The sequence below is a fragment of the Apodemus sylvaticus genome, chromosome 6, assembly GCF_947179515.1.
Source record: "Apodemus sylvaticus chromosome 6, mApoSyl1.1, whole genome shotgun sequence".
NCBI lineage: Eukaryota > Metazoa > Chordata > Mammalia > Rodentia > Muridae > Apodemus > Apodemus sylvaticus.
In genome coordinates, this window is record NC_067477.1 from 134535905 (window position 1) to 134558165 (window position 22261).

Genomic DNA, 22261 nt, shown 5'->3' on the forward strand with positions numbered 1-22261 from the left:
CAGGCTCCCTTGGTAAGAGTTCAAATTAAAGCAACCAAAAGAACCCCTATTTTACCCTGAAATTGCTATGTTAAAGTTTAGGTTTACCAAATAGGAGAATTAAGGTATAATTATTAACATTACCAAGCTGGTTAGCCACTCTTCAAAAGCACACACCACAGGGTACCCACCCTTAGCACTGAATGTACGTTCAAAGGAAGGTTTGATTGATGGAAAGTCCATTGACCCTCTGGAAACACAACTTTTGTAGAGAAAGAAGCCCCAAACGTGCTTTGTTTAAGTGATATTGTGCCACCGAACACCAATATCTTATTAGACAGCATTTTCCTGTTTGCAAGGAGCTCAGAAAATATCTGGGTGAAACACAGCAAGCCAAATAAAACTGTAGATTACAGTAGGAGTGTGCCCTCTATGTGACAGGTAGCTTTCCTCCACTCGTTTCAAGGACAAGCGCTTGACCTTGGAGCCCTTCTTGACTTTACTGAGCAGTGCTTGAGGTAAGATTCCCAGATGGCTTTAGACTAAGCCTATACCAGCTACTCTCAACTGTCAGCATTTGAGTTAAATCTTTAAGGGATTCTCAACTCTGATGCCCTTTCCTCATTGTTATGTAGAGACCAGGAGGTCTGTGTAAATGAACATTTAATATTCTGGTGGTGGTGATAATGGTGGTAGATAGTTGTGGTGGTGGTGTGTTCGTTGCTCTACTGTGAGTGTCCATATATATTTGCTATATTGGCTTGTGACATTCAGAAGTTGACCCGTTCTACTTCCTACTACTTTCATTTTTAATATGGTATCTCGTTGAGCCTACAGCTCCCTGTGCTGGTTAGGCTTGCTGGCTAAGCTCTGAGGCCACTTGTCTCTATGTCCCCTGGTTCTGGGGTTATAGGTTTGACACCACTATGCCCAGCTTAACATGCTGAACTGTCTCTCCAGCCCCATACTGGTGATCTTGAGGAACATACCAGGCAAATCTCAGAACCAACCAGGACTTAGAAGCACAGGACCATCCCCATAGCATCTTATATGAGGCCAAGGGAAGAGCGGTGAACACACACACACACACACACACTCACTCACACACACACACATACACACCTGACCAGTGCCATAGTCAGGGGCAGACTCATTAGTGAACTTGATAGAATATACTCCTCTTTCTTCCTTACTCTCCCCTCCCCCTTTCCTATCCATCTCCCCCTACCTAAATATCTCCCAGGCGTGCCTAACCCATGGCCTGCCAGCCACAGAAGAGCTACAACTGAGGTCAAACACAAAATTGTAGGTTTACTTAAAACAGTATGAGACTTTTTTTTTTTTGCAAAATTTAAAACTATTGCTCAATTTTTGAGTGTGAACTTTGTAAATGACAATGTCATACCACAGTGTCAAGGGTTGGATGTGCCTAGCTCCCACACTGTAGACACCACCTAGAATCTCCACGGAGCCATGCTGCCCCCAGTAAGGAAACACAAAAGACAGTAAGCCAGAACCTTTGCTCTATGTAACAGGCAGATTCTGGATCAGGAGCTATTGGAGTGGTTGTCACCTCTGTCCCTAAATATCTCTCCAGATCTTTGCTGGTAGGAATGCTCTTCAACACGGACTGTACATTAGCGTCCCCTGGGGAGTTGTAACCCAATCTGAGTGCCTCTCTCCACCCCAGCAAGCATGACTCAGTAGGCTGACCAGCACCAGGCACAGGCTTATTCTCCAAATGGGTGTATTGTTGCCAGAGTTGGGAGTCATGGAATATCAGTTCTCGGTAATTTTATGTGTCTACTGAACCTCATCTGGTAGTTGATATAGCAGGCTCAGAGGGGGGTCACATATTTCAGGAGGTAAATGAACTCCTCAGCGTGGCATCTCTCCTCCTGCCACCCCACCTACAGTCTCTGCCGACAAAGACAAGCATCCCTTTTCTGCATTTCTTTTGGCTCTCGGAATGAAGCTAACACACTTGTATGAAGTATTCCCTTGTCCTAGGTGAAGGATAAGGAATATAAGGATGACAACAGAGATGTCCCAAGTCCTGGAAACCCAGAAATCTACCTATGAGTTCCGAGTTGGTTCTTGGGAAGTAAATCACATGGGAAGTGTTAAGATACCAGGTGAGGACCAAAGACTTTTCCAGGAAATGGAAATCTCTGATGATAGACCCAAGGGAGGAAACATCGCAGAGTGTCACTGTTTTATGGTGAGAAAGGCTCCCAAGTTCTCACTACAGAGACCTAGGAAGAGGCTGGCTACAAACAAGGGCTTTGCCTCCATGTCCAAAGTTGGGGAGGTACAACTGGTTACTGATCGGATGGTATTGACAGTGAAGCAATGACCTCAGAGAGTCCTGACAAGCCAGTTCTAGCCACTTACTCAAAGAAAACTAGAGAAAAGAGGAGGGGATCCCTTTTACAGCACAGGACCACTGGGATCGTTTGGGGGTGCAATCAAGAGCGCCCTATTTAAGCCATGAAGGAACAAAATGATGGGCAGGAAATATGCGACATTGGAGCAGAAGATGACTCAGGGTAAAGTCCAAGTGTGTAGATCTGAGTCTGTGTTTGCAGAGCCCTGCTGGAGCTGCATGTGTATATACATCTGGAATTCCAGAACTCTTACAGCAGGCTGGGAGGAGATAGGAGAATCCCCAGAAGCTCCCAGATCCAGCTAGCTTGGGAGATAGGGTAGTGAGCAAGAAACCATCACAAACAAGGTGGAGGTGAAGACCAACTCCTGAGATTGTCCGCTGCCCAGCTCCCCACACAGACATGAAAAGAAGTATATACCTAGGTGCACAGTGTTTGTCAAACTGGGCTCTCTGTTGGTTGCCTCTAGCCAGGTTTATGAGGTTCTGCCAGCTCTTGAAAAATCACCACCGCTAGAGGTGGCATTCTGATGTCTCCCACCACAAGGCGACTGTTTCTGCTCATAGAGGTTGCTCTGCTGCCTGCTTGGGGCAGTTCTTCCCATTTGGTGGCTCTGAGTTGGGTAGCTTTGTGGTGATTATGATTAACCTGTCTACAAGCAGAGCGGAACTCAGCTAGTGAAGGAGCCAGATGAGAGCAGAGATGCCAGCCTCAGCCTACAGTTACTTACACTCTGGCCATCTGCAAGCCCAAGTTAGAGGCTGGCAGCGTCTCTGGTGCACAGCAGGTGCTCTGCGGGCGGATGTCGAACCTGGCTGTTCTGTTCACTGGGACTGTTTTCCCTTTTGTGTGTACAGTTTTTATAGTCAACTATTTGTTGTGTTCTATCTGTCCCCCCACTTACAGTGTAGCTCAGCTCCATAGCAGATGCAAGACGCTAACCTCAGGGATCCCTCCTGACACCTAGAGACATCTTACTGGAAATTCTCAGGCAGCTGTCTCCCTGGAGATGCCCTTAGCTACCTTGACTGTGGGGCTTTGGAATGATTTGTCATTATTTAAGAAAGACATTTCCAGTGGTCCCAGTGACTCAGGAGGCCTGACTCAGGGGACGACCACTAGCTACCTATGGCAGAAGCTCACTTCCCCCAGTTCTGGGCCTGCCCATAGAGTCTAAGAGCTTGTTGAGACTGGATTCTCAGATTCATGAACCAAACTTGCTGAACAGAAACCCTGAGATGGAGCACCTATCTGCTTTGATGGGCCTGCAATACTCAAGATACAACAGCAAAGACCTTGTGTCGTGTGTGTGTGTGTGTGTGTGTGTGTGTGTGTGTATGTGTGAGTGTCTGTGTGTGTACATATGCACCTGTGTGTGTCTGTGTCTCTGTTTGTCTGTGTCTCTGTGTACATGTGTGTCTGCACATTTATGAGTATCTGAGTGAGTGTGTGAGTGTGTATATGCATGCACATGTGTGTGTCTGTGTATATGTGTATGTGTGTATCTGAGTGTGTATGTATGCACATGTGTGTTTCTGTGATTCTATGTGTGTTTGTGTGTCTGTGTCTCTCTGTATGTTTATGTGTGCATGCGTATGTGTGTCTGAGTGTGTATGTATGCACATGTGTGTGTCTGTGTCTCATGTGCATGTGTGTGTGTGTGATTTCTCCTATCACATTTGAGTGTCTGTCACATTTCCTTCATTTTTCTCTTTCTACTGAGATACACTTTTAATTCTAACCAGAGGGGACTGGTCTTGAGTGTCCATATCAGTCTGGAAGGATGATCTCAGCTCTCCACCCCCTGTTGGTGGCCCGCTCCCATGTTGGAGGTGTTTAGGAACACACAGGTTGTCCACTGTGTGTCTCCAGTGATTCTGGACTGATAAACAGTTTGACTCCAGACCATCCCTCACACACCTGGATGATCATATCAAAATGGACCATGTGTATGTATAGGAGACACACACTAATGGTTTCCCTACCAATGAAAAACTCAATCCCGAGGCAAAAAACTTTGATATGCTGTTAAAAATTTCTGGAGAAAAGATAATTCCCTTGGATCCAAGTAATGCTTTGTCAATATTGAATTGCTCACTTAGCCTTTACTGTGACAACAACCAAAGCATGTGTAATAAGATGTGACATGACCACACAGTGGCTTCAGTGCAGGGGACTTCCCTTTGTGCATCTCTGCCCTGCAGGATTAAAAGATGAATTAGGCTGACCTATCTAGTTGAAGCATAAGCATTGGTGGAAATAGGAAATACCCATAAAGGGTAAATATTAGCTCGAGATACATGGCCAAGACTTGTAGAAGAGAAAAGAAATGCATATAATTTGTTTGAGTGGGATTAAGAAATAACAGGGAGTGGTAACATCTCAGTGTGCTGTAACATGAAAGAAATCTTGCACTTGGAAACAATCACATGTCAGGAAGCATATGCACTTACTGTGCTAGTGTGGGTCCTTCGTGGATTATTAAGTTCTTTAGAATCATGGATGGCTTTTATTTTGTGAAAAGACATTTCAATCGCTTTGAATAGAAGGCAAAACTACATAGTAATTTTGAGCCCTAAGTAGATAGATTACAATGTTTTTTACCTATTATCGTCAATACTTGGGTGTTTTATTCAATTAACAATGATTAGAGCTACTAATACGAATGAGGGTGTTGGGGTGGGGATGGGGAAAGGATGCAAAGAAATCTTAAGAGTTCTTTTCCTGAAGTAATGAGCCACTTCTCTGAGCAGAGAGCAGCCAGCATTTGATGCATAGCAGGGCAGGTAGATCTGCCGGGTGAATGCCAAAAATGAACAGTAAAGACTCTAGCACTCTGGAAGTTCAAAGAAGAGAGGGTGTCCATGGTCCACTCTGACAAGAAGATTCTTATGCAGGAGAAATAGGAAGTTTCAGGCAGGGAAGGAGGGAGAGAGAGAGAGAGAGAGAGAGAGAGAGAGAGAGAGAGAGGAGGTAGAGAGGGAGGGAAGGAGGAAGAGAGGGGGAGAGGGAGGAGGGAGGGTGGGGAAGGGAAGGAGGGGGAGAGGGAGAGGAAGAGACAGAGAGAGAGAGAGAGACAGAGAGACAGAGAGAGAGAGAGAGAGAGAGAGACAGAGAGAGAGAGAGAGAGAGAGAGAGAGAGCGCGCCCTGTCTAGAAAGGGAGTGTCCCCAGTGCAGTGAGAGAGGCTGGGAGGGGCACAAAGCATCATGCCTTCCGAGATGGCACCTGAGGGAGCACACAGAAGTGAGGGGTGAGCAGGAGTCACCAGAGGAAGCCAGTCAGGGAGGAAAGCGGGCCTGGCAGCTTCTGCCCAGCTCCAGACTAACGTGTGGTGCTCAGTGGCAGGCTGATTCCACGCTTCGATGTTTGTCCACCGTCCCCCTGCAGCTCTGCCCATCAGTAGCAGCTCCTGACGCAGGCGGACGGACAATGGCAGCCGGCCTCCTTCCTTTGTTCTCTCTTCTTCTCCCTTCTTCTAAATGGAGTGTCGACTTATATACAGTACAATTCACCCTCTCCGGCAAGTTAGTTCTGTCTTTGACAAACATGTTAGCCATGGAAGCTACCACAAACCATGGAACACTTTGAATACCTCCCAAATTACCCTTTTGTCTTTTCCTTTTCATGGTCAAAACCCCTGCCTGCCACCAGTGCCTGGTGGGCTTTCCGACGCCTGTGACTTCACTTCCTCTAGAATCTCACTTACATGGAACTGTATGTCTGCGTGTGGCTTTTTGACTCTGTCACTTTAGCATCTGAGAGGCATCCACGGTTTTGTTTCTGCTCCTTATCTGTTCCTTCTGTTTGGCTGAGTGGATTTCAACGTTGGAGTGGACATCAGTCCTTCACTGAGGGTTAGTCGGTGTTTCAGTTCTTGGTGATTATGGATAAAGCTGATATAAATATCTGCACGCAGAGTTTTGGGTGATGTAACTTTTCATGTTATTTGATTGAGGATGCAGAAGTAAGATTGCTTATTCGATTTTATAAGAAACTTTCCACAGTGAAGAGAAGCAGTTTCATTCCAATAAGCAGCAAAGAAGAGGCCAAGAATCATCCTCTAAAAACTTCTGGTCAATGACATGTCAAGTTTCACTGTCTCTCATGCAGAAATTAACCAGAGTCCTCCTTGGCCACAGATAAGGGGAAAGGGTTTTGAGGTTTTAAAGGCACCAAGTGCCTTGGTACAAGAAGAACAGGGTCACGCTGTTCTCCTGGGAGACGTAGAGGGACAGCAGGGAGGAGGGAAGAGACGTCACCTTGTCTCCTTGGCAGGAGATTTGAAAGAACTAAAGAATGAGCTCCCTCAGCTTTAACCCCTCAGTTACGACGTTACAGAACTAGATTTGATCTGGCTTTCCTAACGAGGTTCTAGCAGTAGCGGATACTGAGTAGTGTGGCATGAAGTAAGAAATAAGAGCTTCAATCCTTGGAGCCTCAAGACTGAGAGGGCTGGAGAAGGGCAGACTGTGCTCAGTGTCCCTGTCATCTGCTAGTCTGACAGGCTGCCCTGGTGCTTGTGTAGCCCTGATCTGGGTTTGCCGCATGAAGCTGGAAGGCGTGGTCCTCTGCTCAGCGACACAGCAGTCACCCTCAATTCTCTCTTTGCTTCTCTTCCTCTAACCCCTTGTCTTGCCGTAATTCTGTTGCTTATATTTTCCTTCCTTTAATCTTTGGATTTCTAAGATCGCTCCTTCTTGGTAGGTCGGACAATAGATCCCACCATGTCCACCTCCTGGGCACCCTGTCCTGCTTCCATAACAATTTTGAAGAGGCCATGCTATTTTTATTTATTTTTAATTGGGGGGGGTAGGATGGGGGTTTTCTCTAAGGCTAGCCCTGAGCTCACACTGATCCCCCTGTCTCAGGTCATCTACCATTATACCCAATGATGGCTTTTTAATTTTAAAATTAGAGTTCAAAAATTGCCTTAGTGAAGAAGTAACCCAAGGAAAACCAAAGGCTTAATTCCTTGTGGTATGGGGAACTGGGGCAGGCACTTAATTTTAAACGGCTCTGTGAGTCCCAGGGAGGCAGAAGGGGGCTAACCTGGATGAGAGGGAGTAAGTTTTAGCTCTTCTTGAGACTTCTCTGAACTCTGCCTGTTGAAGCTCCAGCCTTGGAATAGCTGGTGTTGTCAGCATGGGGTGTGAGACTTGTAACAAGGAAGGTAACCTTGTAATCACTCAGGTTGTGGTATCTATGGCTTTGAAAAACTTGGGAGTTATTTGAGGAGGGACCAGACCTCTGAGCCTCTCTCTTCCCACAACTGCCAACCAAACCCTGGGAGAAAGTAGACACCTGGCTAAGACTTCCAGTACTGTGTCCCTCTGGTGAGCTTCATCACTGCGTTTTAAGAATGGGAGAAGGGGGCCAGAGCTGACCCCGTGTGCACAGCCTCCACCGTGCTCAGGCGTGCAGGCTTAGATGAGCTTCTGTGACTTGCCCTGCACCTCGCTTGCACACTGGGGACTGGATCCCTTCCCTTGGCAGGTGTCCAACTTGGTCGATTTCCCAGGCGAGGAGCCTGGGGGTATTTCATTCTCTGTGTCCCTCTTGGGGACAATGACTTTTCCTGGATACCAGGAATTCCGCTGTGACTCTGGCATGTGGCTGAACAGGTAAAGGGAGGGCAGAAGGCAAACTGGCCCCCTGCCCGAGGGAGCCTTCCTCTGGGACTTAACACCCGTCACAGTGTGCTCAGGCCTAGCAACCTTAATTAGCCAGGTGTGGCTGGGGTACATCTGCCTCACTTTCCTACTACCCGGCAATCACTCGCTTTGCCTCAGTTTACACCAGTGCTGTAACCTCTGCCCCATCACACCCGGTGTCTTCATGCACCGGGGAACAGACACCAGCTACAGTTTTGGCCCATGACTGGATGGCACGTGAAGTCGGCTGTGAACAGAGAAAGGGTTTCTATTAAGCTTGAGATGCTAATCTCCAAACGCCACCCGCACTCTTCTGACTCGATTACATACTTAATGAAACATGCAGACCCCCTCCCAAGCCTCCTCGCTGACCTTCTGATGAACGCTGTGGCTCTGGGAAGATACACATCGAACTATCCCTCCCGAGAAACCGGTCGCTGCTTCCTCTTTCCTGTTTTGAACATGAAGGGTTTTTTTTTTTTTTTAATGCATTGTGTGAGTACAATATGCAGGGCATATCTTTGGTGCCACATAAATATTTACTTAATATTTAAAACTCACTGTCATGAAGTATTTGTTCACTTCAAAACAGTGACACCCACTTTCCTCATGGAAAAATAAGAGGTGCCACTGCTTTCAAATCCTTTGGGATTTCATTTTGTGTGGTTGCTTTTGGCCTTCCAGTTGGCATAGGCAGTCTGGATGCCCAGACCTGAGAATGATGGAAAGGCAGGCTTGAATGAACTCCGGGAGGTAGAGCATTCCCCAGGCCCCAGCGTGACTAATACCTGACCATATAACCTAATGAAGCTTTATTTAGCTCCAAGTTTAAAATGGAAACATGCTATCATGGTGGCAAGGCTTGGTGCCTGGCTGCATGAGCTGGTTACATTGTATCCACAGTCAAGAGTCTGCACTGAATGTCTGCGCTCAGATTACTGGCTTCTTTTTACTTGATCTTGGTACCCTGGCCTCAGGGGTAAAGTCATCTATGTCCACTGTGGACCATTCTACCTCTGACTTCCCTGGAAATCTGCTCACAGCTACAACTAGAGATGTGCCCCTCGGGCGGCTCCAGATCCAGATTAGTAAAATGAAGAATCACAGCACTGCTCCTTCCAGACCAGTATTTGAGCCCTCCATGGCTTCTCTCTCCCTTGATAGATTAAAAAACAAAACAATACGACACGAAACAAACAAAAACAAACCTACTAAAAACAGAAAGTGAAAGAGATCAATGATTTGTGCAGAAATTTAAAGTTTGAAACAAAGGCAAACTATTGGCCTATCCAGACACCTGCTTCAATTATTTTGCAAGAAGGGGAGTCAGTAGAGGGAGCTCAGAAAGAAACCCCTACAAGCTGCTTGAAGAACTGCCTCTGTATGCCTCAGGGCTAATCCTTCAGGGCAGTAACAGCCACAGCCAGCACTGGCCAGTGCACCTTGAATTTGACAGTCCCTCCCACACACAGCCTGGAAACACTCAGGAACCCATAGACTGACACAAGCAAGAATTTCCTGCTAGGTTTTCCTAAAATGAAGAGTATCTCTAAAGGATTAATGTCGAGGATACCTGTGATCTCACCCAAGAGGCAGTGTTCTCTTCCAGCTGCTCTTGTGTGGAAAGAGAGAGGGCAATGTGGATGTTGAAGGCTTGAGTCCTTCAGTGACTCCCCCTCCCCCATCCCCATCAGCAAGAGTATAGTGTTTGGAGGCAGGCTCCCCTCTTCGTGAGTTTCCAAGTACTCATAAAGTCTATAAGGAAAGGGATCCCTTCCACCAGGCAAAGGGGGCTTCTTAAGCTTAGATGCACAGACTAGAAGCTACCCAGTACATAATTCTTTTTGTTCTTTGTATCAACCAGTTTGCAGCCTCTCACAGATGGTTCTCCACATCGAGACTGCTTAATATTTACTAGTGTAAACAGTACCAGGAGTGTGAGGTTTATGAACTAATTGGAGGAATTTGTAAAAAAAGTGCCAGGAGTTTGGAGTTGGAGGAGTTAGAAGTCATGCCTGGAATGTCTGGGGTTTGGGGTTCCTGAAGATGTCGTCACTCTTCCGCTTGTGCCTTTGTGGGTTCTTGTTCTATCAGACCAGTCAGGTTCTCTGATTCTACAGAAAGTCTCACCAAGTAATCATGCTAAGTGGTAGCCTTTCCCTAACTTTTGGGAACCCTTTCTGCTGTCTGGCAGGTAAAGTCACAAATGAAACATCTGAGAACCGCCTAGGTACTCTAGGCAAAGGAGCCGTCATGGCAGCTGAGTGTGGCACAGCACATCCAGAAGCAGCAGGGGGCATCCTTCAGACAGCTAGAGGTGTTAAGGAACGCCTTGGATAACTTGTCAGTGGTTTTATTCTGTATGTCTCTCCTGAGCTTAAAGACTTTTCCTGGATACCAGAAATTCCACTGAGACTCTGGCATGTAACTGAACAGATAAAGGGAGAAAGCAGACTTCCTGCTTGAGTTTGCCCTCTTGTGGCCAGGTGTAGTAGTGCACACTTGTGGTCTTAGCACTGTGGAAGCAAAGGCCAGATTGTGCAAGCAAGGCCAGTCTGGACTACAGAAGCAGACTTCTGGAATGGCTGTAATATGAATCGATGCGTGGACAGAACAAAGGGTGGATAAATGAATGACATGAACTGTGTTCTCCTGCTCTCCAGGGCTCCTCTGTTCATGCCAGGGACACATCAAACCACTAGGGAGCCTGCGCATTTCTTGATAATTTAGGCACAGGAAAAAAAATACGTTGAAAAGGGAACTGGAGAATGGTTTATAAAAAATACTATGCAATTATTCTAGCATGGTGTAATTCTTTGCTGTTATCCTGAGCCTATTGGTTGATATAAGATCAGGTTATATTGGGGATGCTCTATACATTTCCCATGTTCCTCTGATGTTTGCACATGGTTTTGAATTGCTATCGAGATCTTTAGAACACTGTGCTAATCTTAAACAAGTTGCCTTTGTTGACTAATCTAGCCATGCAGTGTAGTTCACAATTTTATAGCTTTTGTTTGTGTTTAGTGATTGACTTAGAATTAATTCCCAAGACAAGCCAGATCTCTTTGTGAATCTGTTTGTGTTTGCTATGCATTATAATATTGCTTTCTGAAAACGTGTGTCATGCGCTGTTTTCTGGATCAGTAAATGGATAAATCAGTTTCCTTATAGCATGCTGGTAACAAGTACTATTGTATTAAAGCAAAGCTGTAGCTTTATCAGGTACGGAATGGTATAGCCATCCATGGTACGTCAGTAATGCTGTTTTACACTTTAAAAATTCCACTGAATTTTTCTTTTGTATTTCTCCTGCAAATATTTTTACATTTACATTTTTGAGAATTTCATACATGAGTACTGTCTTACATCATTACATCATCCCCCCCTCCAGCTCCTTTCATGTCTCCTCCCTGCTCCCTCTTAACTGCCTGACCTCTTCTTCTGTAATTATTAATACCACACACACACACACACACACACACACATACACACACACACACACACACACACACACAGAGAGAGAGAGAGAGAGAGAGAGAGAGAGAGAGAGAGAGAGAGAGAGACCACACAATCATAATTTCTTCTCTTCTCCTCTCTTCTCTTCTTCTCATCACTGCCTCTTCTCAATCTCCCCCTCTCTATATAAATAGACAAGACAGAGATAAAGAGAGATAGTAGGTGTCCACACCACGCAGTCTTTTTCATGCATCCTTCCTTCTGGTTAACTCTTCACCCTGTTCCCTTACCCCATCTTCACACTTTGCTCTTGACTTAATCTTTCCCCTCAGTGGCCACTCAGTCTCCTTCAATACTGCCCATGTCCTACCATCCCCACCCCAGATGGCGCCCCCTCTCTGCAGTGACCTTTTTCTAGTTTCCTGGTTTCTCCAGGTACTCCTGGTTGACCACCCAGAATGAGACAGCTTTCACTTTGTAGCCCAGGCTGACCCTGAGTTTCCAGCCACACTCTTGTCTCAGTCTCCTGAGTGGTAGGATTACATGTCTGAGCCGCCATGGTTGGTTAGTTCCCCATTCATTTGACATAAAATGTAACTTTAAAAGCAAGGCAGATGTGCTCAGTGGCTGAAGTAATAGAAATCTCCAAACAAGTTCTGTTCAGACAGACCCCATGTGCAGGAGTGACCATTGGCAGTATTCCTGACCGTCACAGACGCCTCCTGTTTACCTACCTTCGTAGCTCAACACAACTTCCCACCAGTATCTATCACCCCTCCCAGAGGTATCTGAAAATAAATACAGTTGACTTCATGGATGCCATATTGCCCTGGCCCCTCTAAATCAGAGTGAACAGAGTGTGGGGCATTTGACTGAACTGCCAGGCATCTCTGCATTAGGCTAAGCTCTCAAGGAAGGCTGTGCCACAATTGCAGCAGAGTTCCTTTGAGAAAATAATTCTCAAAGAATTGGAATTCTCGATATTGTAAATGCAAACAGTGTACCAGCATGCAAACAACTGGCACACCTGCAAACCTGACTGCCTTGGAAATGCGTTAGGAGCCGATTTACTGGTCTGCAGTGAGTTTTATGAAAGAAGTAGAGGGTTTTTGTTTTGTTTTTGTTTTTGTTTTCCAAAAAGAAGCCATGATGCCATGGTTGAGATTAGATTTTTGTAGATTAAGTTTATAACAAGTAATTCCTCCTTATTGGAGTGGATTTTCAGTTATTTACTTTCTTCTTGTGAGAACTAGGGAATGCTCAGGGCTAGCGAGATGCCTCCTCCTCCTCCGTCAGGATAGGAGCTGGCTGACAACTGGGTTCAGTCCCCAGGACCCATGTGGTAGAAGGAGAGCACCAACTCCTGAAAGTTGTCCTCTGGTCTCCATGCACCCTGTGACTGTGCCGTCCATGCATGTATACCTACACATACTCATACATGCACATGTGCATGAAGAGATTCCTGCTTTCACTCACCAGAGGTGTCCCTGTGAGATCTTGTGTGTGGTAGGGTAGGGAATGATGGACCTGTACTCAGATGGAGCCAGTATTATCAGACACTTTGAAACAATAGCCACCAGTTTAAAAAAAAAAAAATCCCAGGCAAGATGAAGACCAGAAAATAAAACTCCAACAGGCAGAGCCCCATTTTCGCCATCTGGGGCTGTGTGCTTCCCAGGTCACTGCTCTCTGTCTTCAGTGACCTCATCGGATGCTCTTGGATCAGTGCTTCTGAGCTCTGGAGGGCTCTCTGCCTTTAGAGTTACCCCTCTCCCGTCCTTTTGACTTTGGAGAAAAGGTCGCTTGCTCTAATCTGAGTGTGAAGGAGAAGGAAGAAGTTAGGTTTACTAGATTCTACTTGGAAGCAAGCAGCAAGTGAATTCTGGTGTTCCTAGCAGCCACCTTCCAACCTCCCCACAGTGGGCAGCAGTGTAGCCCCGTTTTATTGAGAGAGATGCCAGCAGAGATTCCTGGTGAAGGGGTCTGACTCCATCGTCCAAGCTCACATCACGTAAAAGTGTGCTAAGATTGGAATGTTAGACATTTTGACCCCCTGGACCCTCAAGTTGTGTGGGTTGAGGAAAGAGGGCATGAGGGAGTGGAACGGCTGGGAGCAGCGTGGTTTGGGATGGACCATAGGATGTAGGAGGACGTGACAAGATGGTCATGAAATCTGGCTCTGCGCCCCCCCCCCCAGGGGCCTCACTTCCTTAATCTGATCACTGAGGCTCCATAGACCATCACCCTCCCCCCCACACACACACTCGACCACCTCTGCCCAAAGGTCAGTGTTGGGGTGCACTAACACCACTGTTCTCCTCTCTGCTGTGTCTTCTGCAGCCCCGAAAGACAATGAAGAGCGAGTGTTCAGGGAGCGTATGCGGCCAAGGAAGCGGCAAGGGGCCGTCAGGCGCAGGGTCCACCAGGTCAATGGCCACAAGTTCATGGCCACCTATTTGCGGCAACCCACCTACTGCTCACACTGCAGAGATTTCATCTGGTAAGTCCCTGGAAGGGGCGGGGGGTAGGCGTGGGGTGGGAGATAATGAACGCCAATCAAAAGTTCTGGTGCGGAAGAAAGGCTTTTTTTGGGAGCATGGTGGTGCACACCTTTGATCCCAGCACTCAGGAGGCAGAGGCAGGCCAATCTCTGAGTTCAAGGCCAGCCTGGTCTACATATCAGGTTCAGGTCAGCCTGAGCTATACAGTGAGGAGAGAGGGGGAGAGGGAAGGAAGGAGGGAGGGAGGGAGATTGGGATTTTCCCATGAAGGCGAACAATGAATGAAGTAATGCTCTTCCAGACAGAAACATCATATTCTAATCTGAAGTGAAGGAGAGATTCTCTACTAAGAGTCCAGGAGTGCTGTATCTTACTTTCAGAGCTCAATCTATAGTAATTTTGTCATCTTTTTTAGAACTCTGATTTTAAGGTTTAAAAGACAGGCCTCAATAAAGGAAAGGATTTTGCTTTCCTCAGCCTCATCACAGTGTGAAACTGTCAAGAGCCTTCACATTTCTGACAATGACAATAGTGGTTTTCCTTAATAAAGCTGCTAGTAGAAGGGTATGAGGTTTAAAACTTTCACTGAAGTTAGATTCTGATTTTTAAAAATGAATTTTATTAGCCTATATTAAAATGTAAAATTAAGCAGACTTTTTGGCATATTCTCTGAGTTCTTTGAAGCTAAAGTAGAGATCAGCGCACTTGGATCTATTGAGGAGAGCAAATGGGGGCTACATTTCAGTATCAGCATCTGAATGGGACTTCGGAAGGACCCTGAGTTCTAGAAGGCACCAGTATTACTCTTTGTTATGAAGCAAGTCACTGAGCTTGGCATGGCCACTTGAAGTGGCTTAGCTTAGACAAATCCACCTGGACACACACATGCACACACACACACATACACACACACACACACACACACACACACACACACACACACACACACACACTGCAATGCTTCTCTCCAACACTGACTCAATGGTTCACCTCAGCCATTCCTGTTTGGGTTATGAGGTGAGTGACTGGCTGGTCTTATTGGTTGCATCTTTTCTTAGCCTGTTGGGAACACCCTGAGTTCCTGGGAATGGCCCAGGTGACTGTGACTCCTTCTTTGGGGTCCAGGGCTCTAGGGAGCTTTCTAACATGTTCTGTTCATGTATCCAAACAAGTGTGAACCTAGACAGCAGACATGTGAGTTTCAGGTACAGTGAGGCAGGGCTATGACTCAGTAGATTGGACTGTGCTGTTTACAGGCTAACTAACCTTGCCAGAGGAACCCTGCTATGACGGTGGAAGGAACCTTTTTATGGTCGGTTGAGTCCTTGGTCCTAACTATAGACTACCCATAATTCTTGACAGGCTTTGGGATACCTAGGGTATATGCCAGCCAATGGCAGACCTTGTCTACCATCACAGAGCCCTCTCTACACAGGTTCTGGTGCTAGGATTGGGGGAATCAACTTCTCACCCAGGAGGAGGGGGGAGTTTTAGTTGACTGGCTTCTGTCCAGAGCAAGGAGGATTACTTGTGACTTTCTAGAACATTGCTACCCCAACTGGTGTGAGTGTTTGTAGAGAAAACCAAATCTTGATGCAGGCAGGCCCTGTACCTGCTCCAAAGTGAGGCTGTCCCTATGGCCTTCTGGAAGGTGTTCTTAACCCTGCAGATTGTAGTAAGATTACACTGCTCAGAAGACTCCACAGTACTCAGCACATCAATGGATGGCGGCCAGAATTAGGTAACTTTGTGTGTTTATCTATTGATCTAGTAAAATTCCATCTGCTTCCTTTCAGGGGTGTCATAGGAAAACAGGGATATCAATGTCAAGGTAAGAAGTGTCTCATGAACTTAGCTTTGGGAACCCATGGTTGGTTTAAAATTATAATCCCTTCTGGAAGGTGCATGCTAGATTAGAAGCATTTAGAGTCTTTGTGTAGTTCTGTTGCCCATCCTCTCTAAGGAGTGTGGCCCCTTCTGCTTTGTCACTGTCTGGCCATCACTCTTATGCATATATGATACATGCCAACAAAGCACCCTCCTGGCATCCCACTAAGTGCTCCCCCCACAGCATCTTGGCCACAGTGGTAGAAGACAGTGATACTATGATTCCCTCCCCTCCCCTCCCCCCTGGATGTAACACTTGACTAGAGGCTTACTGGAGTCTCCTGTCTTGTTCGGGTCTATTGCATCCCCAATCCCCCTTCCCAGGCCCTCTGAAAGGTGCTCTCTCACCAGCTTGGTGGTAGCCCTGGATGGTTCTTGCCGATTCTCTCCATGATTTCTACAGTGAAGTTAAATACTTGTAGCTTAGGTTAAGTGCTGGGGATTGCATTTCTCTGGCTAATTGGCTACAATAGACAAAGTCAAGTGTGCAGGAAGGTAGAAATGAGAGGTGATCTTGCTCAAACTTCTCTCTCGTGAGAACTGGGAGGACAGACGGGCCCTTCAGGGTTGAACTAAAGCCTTTAAGCAGGACTTGGGGGGGGGGGGAGGATTCTGCTAGTGGTTGCTATGGTGAACATGTGCATGCACACAGTTCCTCCCTAATCACCCAGGAGCCGCACTGCCCCGTGACTTTGCAGCCAGACCTATAGGCCACGGTTTTGTGAACTTACTAAATTAGATGGATATTTTAACATTTGGCACATAATGGTCATGAAGCAGATTATTTTTAAAGCCCTAGAACTCCTGTATTATATGCTCCATCCCAAACCCCTCAAATAGTCTTTGTGTCATGGCCCTGAGAGGGAAATGAAGGACAGTGCAGAACCTTTAACATTGAGGGCTCGGTGGAGAGCTGTGCGGAGGGTGGTCCGGCCGCCCCAGCAGCAGGAAAGCTGAGGAACCTCCTCCAAGCTTCCAGCGCTCTCTGAGCATCCATTTCATCCTTCCGCACTCGGGAAGCCCCACGGTCCCAGTGGCAGAGTGTTTTTAAAGCATTGCATTAAAGGCTAAGGAGGGGATTCATTTAGGTTAGGACATTGTCAGAAAGGGCACAGCTCTGGCGTATCTCCACCAAGACCTGATTAGATCTTGGGGTGGCATCTTACTGTCCCTGGCACCACTCAAGCCCCTTCTGTTTTCTCTTGACAGTTTGCACTTGCGTCGTCCACAAGCGGTGTCATGAGCTCATTATTACGAAGTGCGCTGGGCTGAAGAAACAGGAAACCCCTGACGAGGTAAATATTTACGGCTAGAATTCTGTGCTGTCTTCCTTACCAGCCTCTCCCTTGTCTGCCTTTGATGTGATCCCCACGGGAGCCTTATCTCTCCGAGCTCCTGCAGTTGTCTTCATTGTGTTGGGGAAAAATGGAGGGAGCTGGCCACCGCCTGTTGGCTTGAAGCACCATCGACCGCACAAGCACAACACTTAGTTTTACCCAAGTGAAGCAAGAGCCTAGAGCTGAAGATCAGGAAGGAAAATGTGGGGTTCTGTCTGTCTGTCTGTCTATCTATCTATCTATCTATCTACCATCTGTCTAGCTGTCTGTCCATCCATCCATCTATCTATCTAATCTATCTCTCTATCATCTATCTATCATCAATCATCATCAATCATCTATATTTAAGACAGGGTCTCTAATGGAGCTCTGGCTGTCCTGGAATTCATTGTGTAGACCAGACCAGCCTCTAATTTAGTAATCTATTCACCCTGCCTTCCAAGTGCGAGGGTTAAAGGCCTGCACCCTATTCGTGCCTTTGAAATGGAGAGTCCTATTTCATTACCTCATTGCAACGCTGAAATGGCCCAGTGATAAGGCAACACTGTGCAGGCAACAGTCAACACACAGGAGGAGCTGTGCCTTAATGAGGCGGTTGGAACCAGAGCAGGACTAATCCAAGAGTGCTTAGGAGATAGAGATTAGGATAGCATCGTTGAGCACTGCCTGTGCCCTGGCTCAGAAGCGCTTTAACACATATTATTTAATGCCATTATCTTAGCACAGAGAGCCCAGGAGCACCAAAGTGGTCACAAAGCTTGCCCAAGACACAGCCACTGTGAGAAAGAGCTGGCTGCATGACTGCATTCAGACCCAGGTGGTCTGCTCTGCCTTAGAGCTTGAGCCTTGACTCCCTGTCTCTTAGCTTAGAAACGAGAATTTAAGGAAATTTCTAGAGCTCTGGGAATGTGGAATTCCACAAGGGAGCAAGGTTTCCCCTAAGGCTCAGGATCAGGCTGTGACTATTTAATATGATTTCTCATGCTGTGATAACCCCCAACCATAAATAAAATTATTTTTGTTGCTATGTAATTTTGCCACTGTTGCTAATTGTAATGCAAATATCTGTGTTTTCCAGTGGTCTCAGGTGACCTATATAAAAGGATCGTTAGAACCTCCCATCCCCAATCCCCTGGGGGGTCTCGACCCACAGGGTGAGAATGCAGATGTCAGTCCAAGGCTAGAAGACCTTCCTGGGGGAGATGGCAGGTGTGCTGATGAGTACAGAGGTCATCTGGCCAGAATGTGAATTTCAAAGGTGTGCTTTCAATAATTCCTAGTGTAGTAAGTACCGCGTGGTCCTAAGTCACTAGGATCAGGTCCTAGGAACCCGGGGATGGTTAGACACCTGGCTTCAGAGTGAAGTGAGCATATAATCTGGGTCCCCAAGTGATTCACAGAGTCCTTCTACATACTTCCTAAAACGTGTCAGCCAAATGGGAATTTTGTACCCAGAACCTTCCCTTCTCCTCTTGCTTCTGTGTTGCCTCTGAAAGTGGCAAGGAACAAGGCTACAGCTGAGTCTTCTGTGCTCCTGAGGGTAAACAGGAGGCCTGATCCCCACAGCTGTTTTGTTGTCCTGGTTAAATGTGAAATCTAGAGACTGCAATATAGCTTAGTTGGTAGGGGGTCTGGCACTCAGAAGGCCCTAGGTTCAGTCCCTGGCACCACATAACCCAAGCCATGGTGTTGCACACTTGAAATCCCAGTGCTAGGAATATAGAGACAGAAGGACAGAAGTTCAGGCTCATTTTTGGCTGCATGGCCAGTTCAAAGCCAGCCTGAGATACGGGAGACCCAATCTCAAGGAAGGAAAAAATACACTACGACCTAGCAGCTATTTCTCATGACCCTTGACTTCAGAGCCTAACCTGCAGTACATGGTTACTGTCATTGCTTTCACATGAAGATGGAGAGGGAGATAAGGTGCTTGACTGCCTGACTTCCTTCCCTTGAACCTTCTGTTGACTACTTACTGGGCATTTCCTGCATGGAGGCATTGTGCCCTGTCCAGTGGAAGCAAAGATCACATAAACCCTGTCTCCACGGTTCTCAGGTCTCGTCGCCTGGGAACCTCAGGTTTCTGATGCTTTCCCTCACTTTGTGGAAGGGACATGTCCCATAATACTCTGGGCTTTGCACAGTTCGGACCTAGGATTGGAAACACACAGTTACCACTTAAATCTGGCACCGGATACTTCCTTCTGTCTTTCCTGACAGATTGAGCAGTGGCGTCTCTAGATGGGCATGTTCCCAAATGTAGCCTGTGTCCCCAGAGACAAATAATCAGGGTCTCAAGAATGGGGTTTCTTAGGATGGTGGGGTTGGTACCCATCCTGGTATCTCCACCACAGTCCCTGTCCTTCTGGGGTCAGCATGCTTTTGTTGTCACTGAGTGGCTTTCTTTGGGTGACGAGTCTTGAACTCATTCCTTTGAGTCACCAGTCACCAGCTTTAGTGTAATCACTGTGGATACACACATCTACACACACTCCACAAACACTTGCAGCTCAAAGCACTCCATTTCTAACGTCCTCTATTCAAAAATGTTCTGCTTAGATAGTGAGTTTGAAGCCAGACTGGGCTCCATAGAAAGGCTCCATTGCAAATAACAGCAAAGAGTTCTGATGATAGCAGGTGCCTTGGGTGTTTCCTTTCCCACCGTGAGCACGTGGCCACTTGCTTGTCTGGTGTCAGTCTGTGTCCTCCTTGCTGGTGCAGTAAACAGGAATGCCCTGTCTTCCTGTGGCCTTGGCCTTTGTCTGCTTTTGAATCTTGAAATTCTCTTCTATATGCGCACACATACTCCCACGGACATATCTACTTGTGACTGTGCTGTCTTGGTGTTTGCTTCTCCAGATGACTCTAGAGTCTTCTTGGATGTGTTTCTCGCCATCTCATTATTTTCTCACTGTTCTGATACCTTTGGATCTTTGTTGATCCCAAATGAGATTCGTACAGCCATCTCCAACCCGCTAATGGCCTCCTGATCACCTGGGTCAACTTCCTTACCTCTTCGCCTTAGTCTGCCATTCACACCTTTATTAAATTTTTCCTGGTAGGTTGGTTCTCTTTTCATATTTGTCTACCATATCTTCAAAACTACAGGAATAGCGTGGACAGTGACTTCATATGGTCTTAGGAATCAGAAAGGGACATATGTGATCGAAACACACACAACATTTGTATGGGCAGTGGTGGCGCACACCTTGAATCCCAGCACTTGTGAGGCAGAGGCAGGTGGATTTCTGAGTTCGAAGCCAGCCTGGTCTACCGAGTGAGTTCCAGGACAGCCAGGGATATACAGAGAAACCCTGTCTCAAAAAAAAAGGTGGGTGGGCACAATTCTTCTCATTAATCCTGGGAAACTTGTACTCTGACCGGACCCTAATGGCCCATAGACGAGAGCGCTGTTAGTAGCATTCTGGCTCCATGGGAGGACCAACTTTTCTGGGAGCTGCATAATGGGGGATACCACATGCATGGTTTCATGCCCACACAAGGATCAGTGCCTGTGTCCAGCTCTCATTGTTCCTGAGTCCTCCAAGGGGACCTTTGCATGCCACAGTCCAAGACACCCTAGGAGCTACGCTCTCCCTGGTTCCTAGAGTCAGAGTGCATCTTTGTTCCCAGGCTTTCCTGCCCTGTCTGAGAAGGGCTGGTTCATGAGGCTGCCTCACCAGTTGGGTAGGGAGAAGCTCTAGGGAGGTTCTGAGAAGACTCAGGAAGGTAAACTATGCTGTCTGGTGCCTCTCGGCTCTGTAGAAACCTTCATGTCCCCTTCGCTTCTCCTCCATCCGTTTGCTGACCTCACTCTCCTATGACATCAGGTGAGCCAGAGACTGTCCTCACATTTCAAAGGAGCAATGTTGAGGTCCCAGGGAAGCAGGAAACCCAAGGCTGAGCCACTGCCTGGACACCCAGACCCTGAGTTTCTGTCCAGTGTCTTCTCTGTCTTTCTGTCTCATACTTCCTCCTTTTCAGTGAGTAAGCCTCAGTAGAGTTGATTAGAAGCCCGAGCTCTGAAGTCACACACATGGGGACATGGGCCTGTCCTTGCATCTCTTTGCATGTTTCTGAATCCCGCAGTGCTCCGTTTCCTTGTCTGCGAAGTGGAGGAACCAGTAGCCCCACCCACTATGGTGGTGGGAGAGTTTAAGGCAGTAGTGCCTTAACTCAGTGACTTGTGGCCACTCATCTATTAGCCATCTTCATCTTCCATACTGTGCTGTGGACATGTGCTGCTAAAGTACATGGGATCTTGGGTTTCATCTTAAGCTGCTGCAAGCTTCCCTTTTCCCAGCTAGACCTCTGTGGGCAAAGCAGTGTTGATGGCACCCAGGGATGTCTTGTGACTGACTTCAGTGTGAGGTGCTCATTGCTAATTGTCTGTTACAATCATGTAGAAGCCTGGAGGCTTGGACCGTACATGGGAAGCAGTGTGGTCTTGCCTGTGAATTAGGATGACTTTGGAAGCTGGGCCGGAGGAGAGGTTCCCTTCAGGGGCCTGCAGTGATTTGTGACTTGAGAGTTCTCTGAGAATTCATCCAGGAACCCAGGGAGCAATGAGCTTCCAAAGGATCTGAGTGCTGATGGTGTCTTCCTGTCCCTGCAGGTGGGATCGCAACGGTTCAGCGTCAACATGCCCCACAAGTTCGGGATCCACAACTACAAGGTCCCCACGTTCTGTGACCACTGTGGGTCCCTACTCTGGGGCCTCTTGCGGCAGGGCTTGCAGTGTAAAGGTGAGTCTCTTCCTGACCCCTCAGCCCAATGTCCCTTCATCTCTCCCTTCTGCAAAAAACTTTCTGTCCTCGTAGCATTTCTTTCTAAAGTGGGTTCCAGATTCAGCTGGAGCATTGACAAAACCCTTGATAAGCCATTGTCTCCTGGCCATTTGCCTGTTAAGACCTCTCTTGGAAGAAAGTGGCCAGGAGTGTGGGGGACAAGGAAGACATGCCTGTACCTCATAAAGTGGCTGCAACCTGCAAAAAACAAAATGGAAGATTTAAGAAAAGAGGCGCTAGCCTGAAAGGGAGGGCATAGTTTTTGAAGATT

The 22261-nt window shown here is 47.0% G+C and overlaps 1 protein-coding gene across 1 annotated transcript in view; it reads left to right on the forward strand.

Moving 5' to 3' along the window:
• Positions 1 to 22261, forward strand: part of Prkce (protein kinase C epsilon) — a 497167-nt gene that overhangs the window by 295261 nt on the left and 179645 nt on the right. The window contains exons 3-6 of the mRNA XM_052186512.1: positions 13819 to 13978; positions 15776 to 15810; positions 17076 to 17161; positions 21819 to 21948. Of these exons, the coding sequence (XP_052042472.1) occupies positions 13819 to 13978; positions 15776 to 15810; positions 17076 to 17161; positions 21819 to 21948 (411 nt within the window). The remainder of the gene's footprint in view (positions 1 to 13818; positions 13979 to 15775; positions 15811 to 17075; positions 17162 to 21818; positions 21949 to 22261) is intronic.